The following is a 9,245-nucleotide window of genomic DNA, read 5'->3' as shown; positions in this document are numbered from 1 at the left end:
CCCACCCTCATTTGGGTGACACTGGACAGTAAATATTGTAAATGTAAATAATGTCCTTTCTACAACAGCAGCCAGGGACTTATGAGGAACGATTAGGTCAGTGTAGTTTCTGAGGTCATTATAGACACTAATTCCTTGCTGTTGCAAGTTGACAGATGTAACCACAGATCCATAGAGGTGTGATAGTCTTCAAGTGGCTCTGTCCATGGCTGTCTCCGGGTCACAGGCTGTCCACACAGATCCATCCACAGCAGCAGTGAGCACCACCAAGTGATGAGACTCCGACCAGGGGTAGAGTGTCTGGATAGATCAGGCAGGTCTGCAAAGAAGAAGTAAGGTCTGAATACCAATGTGCTCAATTTTAGTATTGAATCATAATCACACAAATTATTCATATATCATAAATATTAGTCATGTTGTTATATTTCCTAAATTGTCATATTTCCTAAAACTGTCATCCAGTTGTTTTTATACACCTGAAACACCCCTCCCCCTCCCACCCCCCCAAACTACCCCAACCCCACATACAAACACACACATACACAAACCCACCACCGCCCCCCACACCCAAACACACACACATACACCCCCCCACACCCCACCACCCCACACACAAACCCACACATACACAAACCCACCACCCCCCCACACCCAAATACACACACATACACCCCCCCCCACACGCACACCCCACCACCACCCCACACACAAACCAACACATACACAAACCCACCACCACCCCCACACCCAAATACACACACATACATCCCCCCCACACCCCACCACCACCCCACACACAAACCCTCACATACACAAACCCACCACCACCCCCACACCCAAATACACAAACATACACCCCACCACCACCCCACATACAAACGCACACATACACAAACCCACCACCACCCCCCACACCCAAACACACACACACACATACAGAAACCCACCACCCCACCCCACCCCACACACACAAACACATACATACCACACACACCACCACCACCACCCCACACCAAAACACTACTTTTTGTTAAAGCCCCATTGGCATAAAAACATCTTGTTCATGTGAACAGTTACAGTTGTTGATATTTGGGCACCAAACAAAACAGTCATTTTTTTCCTCACTTCTTTATATCAAGCATTTTCACTGCACTGCTTTAGTAACATAGGTTTTGTCTTTCAGTTATCAGGATGTTTCGTCTTTCATTTCGTTCCATTATTCCATTATTGTGTATTTAATGACACATTACAGAATAGTGAACTATTTTTCCATCTCTCTGCTGATTTGTCCCACGCGGCACGAGTGTCACATCCGGTCTCTGTGAGGGAGCCTGGACGCGCGCGCGCTCTCTCTATTCCTTCTCACAGAAAACTGAAAACTTCAGATGCTCCAGCAGCTCGGTCTGCTTTTCTCTCTCACCGACAGACAACCTGAGCGAACTGACCACCGGCGGCCACGGGAACCAGCAGAACTGGGGAGTGAAGCATAATGATCAGTGACGACCACACGAGGCAGATTCCAGCTCCGACATCATTCCGCTGCTGAAGAAGAAAATCGAGAGATAAAAAACACACAGGCTGAAAGGAAAGCCAGGAGGAGTGAAGAGGACAGACGAAGCCGGTTCGAACCGCTGCGAGCGGAGATGCAGCCCGCGAGTAAGCTCCTGAGCATCATCGTGCTTATGCTGTCGGGCACGAAACTCACGCAAGTACGCCCCAGCCCTCACCATCCCCGAGCACATCTCCAACACGCACGTGCCGCGCTCACATCACGCATTATCGCACGCGTGATCGGCGTTATATTTACCGACAACATGATTAAAGTAGATCATAGCCTAGGGGTATTTGACGCAAGCGCACGAATGAGTACGAGCGAGCAAGGCAGATATTTTAATACCTTTTTTTTTTTTAAAAAAATCAAACGAAAACCCTTGCATTAAAAACAACCCAGAGAATTCGCCTACACAGGACATACAGTAAAAGGTGCACTTTATTCTACGGTGCGCACTAAATGTGTGCACTACTACTATCAGAATAGCTATTTTCCAGGACACTCTTGTGTACCTACGTTACAAAAAGACTTCCATCTAGAATCCAGCATATAACTTCGTTCACTACTGACCTCCACATCCACAGGACATCTCACACACACACACACACACAAAAATAAAGTTCTGAAGGAATTATTATAGACGTTACTACAGTACTACTTCAGTACTATAGCTGAGTCATATTTAGGTCTTAAGTAAAGTAGGTTAAGTACAGTAATTTAATATAAATGCAATTCCACAAACACAGCTTTACTGAAACATATTCACTTCGATCAAGCGTTAGCAGCACAGTGTAGAAAGTCATACTGATACAGGTCTAAAGCCTCCATTATGTTCACATCAAACATCAGAAAGGAGGAAAATGTGATATCAGTGAGTTTAAGTGTGTCCTGGTTGTTGGTGCCAGATGGGCTGGTTTGTTTATTTATTTATTTATTTATTTATTTATTTATTTATTTATTTATTTATTTATTTATTCTTTAAGAAACTAGTGATATCCTGGGATTTTCACACACTCTCACACACACACACACACACACAACAGTCTGTAGATTTTTCCACAAAGTTTAGGTGAAAGAAACAACACACAGACTGAATGGCAGTTTGTAAGAGAAACTTCTCTTAGTCAAAAGCAGGAATCTGACGCTACAGTGGGGCAAAACTGGACAGTTGAAGATTGGAAAAACATCACCTGAACTTTTTCCCAACTTCGACTGTCCATTTCCAGTGAGCCTGTGCCCATTGTAGCCACAGGGGATCAGCAGTCGCTGAAATAATCAATCCAGCCTTCTGGCTTCAACAAATATGTCATGGTCAGAGTCACAGAGATCACATTTTTTCCCCTATTCTGATGTTTGATATGTACATTAATCGAAGATCTTGAGTTATATCTACATGGTATTATGCATTGTGCTGACACGCATGATTGGCTAATTGAATAATTAAATGTTATGCAGGTGTACAGTTTTTTCTAACAGAGTGACCAGTGAATGTACAGTATATATACTTTGCATAAGTAAAAAGGAATTGGTATTGAAAGGACATTTCTATCAGAACTTTACTATTTACTGGGATGACCATCTCAGACCAAAGTGTTATGTAAAGCATGGTGTGAACCTTTAGCTGTTAAGATGCTATGTTTTTTCTAGGAGTTACTGCTTTTGTTCTGACTATATTATATGTGTGTATTGGCAATTCTGGCAAACAAAAACAATTGAAAGAAAAATTCTTCCGATATACATATGTTGACACTACTTTATTATATATGACCAAAACTACATGAAAATATTTGTCATTAATATCTAATCCTGCATAGGCATAATAACTGTATGCTTTTCTCAAACAGTAAATATTAAGTTTGTAACTAATTTGATAGCACTGTGATGTAGTGAATCAGACATAAGTCTAAGAGATTTAGTTTGTAATCAGATTACAATTTGATTGCAATTTACAATCTGATACCAGCTGTCAAAATGTTTGTGATGCTCTCATAACTTTATGAAAACAGAGAAAACACTTATTTACTGTAGATGACTTTAGGCAGTGTTAAGCCTTAAAATGATTTAATCTCCCAAAAAATATTCAGTGAAAATTGAACAAAAGAACAGATACAATTGAATTAATCAAGTATTATTTCAGCACAGATGCAGAAATGGCACAAGCTGTTATCTTCACATATCCAATTAGAAATATGTAAAATGTCATTTTTACACCTTGGATGTCCGCAAACAAATGAGGACATGGGGTGTAGGCATGAGAGCGTGTGTGTGAACCTGTTTGTTTTCCTTTCAGAATATTTCGAAAGTACTGAAACCGTCATTTTCACACATGCACACACATTGTCTGCTTGGCAAAATTTCTCTATTACAAATGGCACAGTATAAAAAGAGCATTGTTAATCTCACACAGGGTTATGCTCAAAGAAATCACGACTCTTTCTCCAAGACACCATCCTCCACACCCCTACCACCTGACTTGAAACATTCAGCCTGATACTGACTCCCTCCTTAGGCAAGAGAAAAAAATCCATATAGCCATCTGTGCCCCTAACCTGAGGACCACCTCATACTTGAATGGATGAATTGGCAAATACCAGTGAGGGATCTGCCCATTGGCCTCCTTCATGCGGTAGATCCACCGGGGCTGGGCATGATCCAAACAGTTTACAACCACCCACTCGATGGTCAGGCACTCTGTCGTGATTGTGCTATAGCTGCCTCAGAGTTTGTGATTGAAGTATCGCCCAGTGCTACCTGGGACCTGTAACTTGGTACAGCTCATCCCCCAGCCCTGTTTCCACTATGCTAAAAAAGGAGATGTTAGGAGAAGTGTGGCCCACCACAAAATGTAGCTTTTTAGTTGAATAACTTTATGGAAAAGATCTGGTGTTCCTTTTTTAGGAAGGTCAGTCAGAGTGGTGGAATGCTGATGTCTGAATAATTAGGGAACCCCCATTGTCAAAGCCTCAGGCACCTAATCTCTCCATGGTTTTAGGAGTGTGGAGTGGTATATTTGCAGTGCCCCACCACTATGTATTCACCTTACCTCATAGACAACGTCACCAAATCACTGTGACCTGCTATGTGACCTGCCTCCCAGATTTCCCAGGTGACACCTAAGTCTATTCAGGGCTTATACCCATACAGTAATATAGATGGGAAGAACCCTGCTTGAATTCTCCCTGGGACCTCAAAAAAATGAATAACAGATAATACTGATTATATTATAATAATATAATAATATAATAATAATTATAATACTGATGTACTGATAATAATTTTTAACATTTGATTAAATTGCTTGACCTGTTGCGGGTATGAATCAACTTAATACACTTGACAAAGTACACTTTATTGCCAAATGTTTTGGGACATCCCTCCAAATCATTGAATTCAGATGTTGTTTTTCAGGGGTTGGGTTTGGCCTCAGTTTCAGTGAAAGTGAGGGGTGTCCCAAAACTTTTGGCAATATAAGTGTATGTGTGATATAAAGACAGTGACCTGGTCAGTTACAATCTCTTTCAGGGGTTTTGTGTAATCTACTAGAATTTACACAAAACAATACCACTGTGTAGTCTGTTTGAATGGTCTGATGAGGTTTATATCAGTTCATTTGAAGGGGACCTCAATCAATGAAATCAGAGCACAGTGATGCTTCTGGAGTGGCCAGAGGTTTCACTATTTGATGTTTGCACCATGTTGCATACCACCTGCATACATCGCAGGGTGTTGTCTCCCAACTGCTCTAGAGGGAAATTCCCAATGGCAATACCCAGGTTTGCAAGGTCATCATGTTCTGGTTCTTCCTGGGAGGAGATAGAAATTGATGTTGAATACTAGTCTGTATTCAAAAATACCCTCATGTACTGATCTCATCTTTACCTGATTCACCTTTGCCAATTCAGTTTTGGTGAGTAGCATATTGGTTGCAAACTAAATTCACCAGTGCCTCATATGATCCTTTGAATGCTCAAAGGTATGCAGTATGTCCCATCTCAATATGAGAAATCCTGTGGTGCGTCAGAGGGTCAGAGCAATGTTCCCATGCAACCCCTTTGTACCCATGCAACCACAGCACACTCAAAAACTCAATGAGTGCCTTCTGGACCATCACCTTAGTGTGTGTTGTGGGCAATGGTGGGGCTGATAGTTTATTATGTATTTGTGCAAAATCACAGTCCAGCTGAGTTTTTGCAATTGCCACAGTTCCCAACTTCACAGCTGGTAGTATTTTTATGCCTCCCCGATTCTTCTTAAACTCAAAATTGGTAAGATGCTAATTTCCTGTGTTTTATTGTTAAGCTAACACTTCTGGATGATTAAACTGTTTACATGATATTCTAAAATAGTAAAAAGTAAATGATTAGTGAAAAATCAATATTGCACAGGTTTGTCTGTTTGTCTTTATACATAAGGTATACCGTGTTTTTAGTATATGGCATATACACTTCCTCTTTGTTGAATAATTGATTTTGGAAGGTTCTCAGAAAAAAAAATTGGCAACGTTTAGTAAGCCTTCTGTACTGTATGCTAATGTGTCTGTTTCAATTTGAAATCAGATTTCATTCATTTTTCTTAGGTAAAAATAAATAAATACATACATACATAAATAAATAGGCCTAAGTGAATATCACTGTTGTGCCTGTTGTAGCAGTTTATTTATTTACTTTTATTTATTTATTTATGGTCACAAATGACATTTAATTATTTGCCTTTATTATTTAGGACATACTAACATTCTAGAAAAAGTCTTAATTAACCACGTTAAATATTTATTATATGTTATCATTTAGAATTTAAGTAACTTTCATAATATTTTGAGATAACATCATCATTTCATGTCTTATGCTTTTGCCTTGCCAGAAATTAGCTTTCAGTGGTATATTTGCTGCATTCTTCTTCTGTAATAATGTTCTTATCAATGTTAAGGTAGAAAGAAACTGTCCACTTGTACTATTGTACTATTAATAGGAAATTGCTAACTTATGGCTGTAATTATTGTTGGTATGTAAGTCAGCCCTCATATCTGGACCTTAATATATGAGTAATGAAGTAATCTATGTTAGCATTGCATGTTTATTCGTTGTGGTTCAAGTCAAAGGAGTTAGAAATACTAGAAGTAAGAAATAGCAAAAGTTACAGTGTGTGTGGTGTGTGTACTGTGTGTGTAGTGTGTAGCCTACATGTTTAATACATTTCAGTACAGTGATTTTGCTGGAGGATGGGTTGGCTCATTTGCTTTGATTTGATGTTGGTCAAATATTTGGTGGAATAGCAAATGGGACATGACAAATACACAATGATGAGCAAACCAGAGCAATGTTTGTTTACTTCTTTACAAATCTTCTTTCATGATTTTTCAGTGTAGGAACCATTTCGTACACAGCATGAGAGAAGAAGGGAATCATTTAAGTTACTCCATTTGGGTGACTGAGTGTGCTGTATGTATATGCAGTATATATGTATAGCTAGATGAATTAATAGATAAATGAGTGGATGGAGTGGTGGAATAAGTGGATATGGTTATGACATACCTGACACTATTGTGCTGGGTTTTATGGTTATCAGACCGCGAATCTGTTATAGCACCCTAGCCTAATCTGAACATAAAAACCACAGCATCCTGACATAATTACGAGCCCATGCCAAGAAGGGAGCCATTACATGAATAATTAAATTCAATAAAAGTGGCCAAATTAATTTATAAGACTGCAGCAATAGTTTCTTCTTTTGTTTGGTTTTCTTTCACAGCACTCCACACACCATTTTGCAGATTCCGCATGAATAAATAAACACAATCCTTTGGTTTAAATTAAAGGATGAGGCCATTTTAAGAGCTTCTATTTCAGTTTTCTTTTATAGCAGAAAATACTGATGACAGCTTTAGACAAGATGATGCGCTGGTGATAGACCATAAAAGCTGTTAATGATGATGAACGCATGATGAATATTTATATTGCTTTCACAATGTGGACTTTCATAAAAAAAAAAATACACACACACACGCTCAATAAATATTTGGATATTGACAGAGTTATTGTTATTTTAGCTGCTTACCAGAGTATACTGGAGGTGACATTAAATAACAAATATCTCCTTAAAGTGCAGACTTTCAGCTTTTTATGGGGTGAATGGTGTAGAAATTATTGCACTTTTTAGATGTGGCCCCCGTTTTTAAAGGACCAATCGTAATTGGACAGTTGCTGCTGTAGGCTGTAAAATCAGAGAGATAGCAAAAAGATTAGGAATGGCTAAACTAATTTTATTTGGAAGCTTCAAGAAAAGATCACACTCATGAGCTCAGGAACATCAAAAGGACCACAAGATGTGTGGTGGATGACAGATTTCTTTCTCTGGTTATGAAAAACCCCTTCATAACATTTGGCCAAATCGAGAACATTGTTCTGCAATGGCCAAGCCAGTCACCAGACCTGAATCTAATTGCACATGCATTTCAATTTCTGAAAGCAAAACTGAAGGCAAAATTTCTCAAGAACATGTATGAGCTGAAGACAGCTACTGTAAAGGTCTGGAACAGCATCACCAAGTAAGAAAATCTGTGCCTGGGGGTTCCTGGCACCCTTGAAAGGGTGACCACAAGTTACACTAAAATTATACATGTATAATCATACAAAGTTGAAAATTTGTCTTTGTATTCATGCAGCTAGTTGTAAGCTGTGTTAATGTTGCACAGGTGCAAGCTTAATTGCTTGGACCAGAAACCTGCATTAACCAGTGTACTTTATATATTTGCATGAAAGCCGACTGTTTCTAAGCAAATTTGACACTGTTCCCCATACTGCTGGCTAGCTAATGGTTAAACGTTATTTTTAAATTAAAAATAAATAAACAAATACTTATTAACTGAGGAGGGAAAGGATGGGTTAAATAGAAAAAGACATCAGGGTCAGTGGTGTTTTCCTAAACTGTCTATTTACAGAAATACCATTAGTGAGGTGTTTTTTTGTTTGTTTGTTTTTTAGATGTGGCTATTATAAAAACATTTTTATGGCTGGTTTCTATTCTGCCCAAAACCAAGATTTTGTATAGCTATTTCAAGTCTCCTCTACATGTCCCTGCCACCGAGAAACAGTGAAACTCACTCGTTTCCTAGTTTCCCTTGTACTTATTGTTCCTGATATTCCTCTGTTCTTATTTTATCTTGCTCTTGAATTCTCACACACCGCATCTTTATTTAACTGTTTCTCCCTCACATTTGGACTCTCTATTTCTTTTTTTATATTTACATATTTCAATCGATTCATATTTACATATTTTATTCTTTGATTCATATTTACATATTTCATTTTCATTGTACTATGGCTTGGGGGTTGTTCAAAAGAACGTTCGACTGGAACCAGATCCTATGACCAGATGAGAGAAAACAGAGCTTCTTAGCAAAAAAAAATTGGGTTTGGTGTGACAAAAATGGATCGTTTAAAAGAAAAGAACACTCCCTGTACGTATGGTGGACCTTCTATGATTTTTTTGTCTGCCAAAAGCTGTGGACACAGTGTACTGGGGTTGGATCTTTTAGTTTATCCTGAGATAAACAATACTGAAAAGCTGTGAAATGAGCTGAAGAACTGAGTCCACAGGAGAGTCTGTATCGAGGTGTGGTCTCAGATTCTTTGCTCTGCATTCTCTGCAAGCATTATAGGAGGAGTCACTGCTGTTATGTTGGCAAAAGGAGGTT

General features: G+C 39.0%; 1 protein-coding gene across 1 annotated transcript in view; it reads left to right on the top strand.

Moving 5' to 3' along the window:
* The first annotated feature begins 1,340 nt into the window (after positions 1-1,340).
* The window catches only part of olfm1b (olfactomedin 1b), a 29,360-nt gene continuing 21,455 nt past the window's right edge, over positions 1,341-9,245 (top strand). Inside the window, exon 1 of the mRNA XM_058416480.1 lies at positions 1,341-1,709. Coding sequence (XP_058272463.1) covers positions 1,644-1,709 — 66 coding nt within the window. The 5' untranslated portion in view covers positions 1,341-1,643. The remainder of the gene's footprint in view (positions 1,710-9,245) is intronic.

This window comes from Hemibagrus wyckioides, linkage group LG18 (assembly GCF_019097595.1).
Source record: "Hemibagrus wyckioides isolate EC202008001 linkage group LG18, SWU_Hwy_1.0, whole genome shotgun sequence".
Classification (NCBI taxonomy): domain Eukaryota; kingdom Metazoa; phylum Chordata; class Actinopteri; order Siluriformes; family Bagridae; genus Hemibagrus; species Hemibagrus wyckioides.
This window is presented reverse-complemented; position numbering and strand designations above follow the sequence as displayed.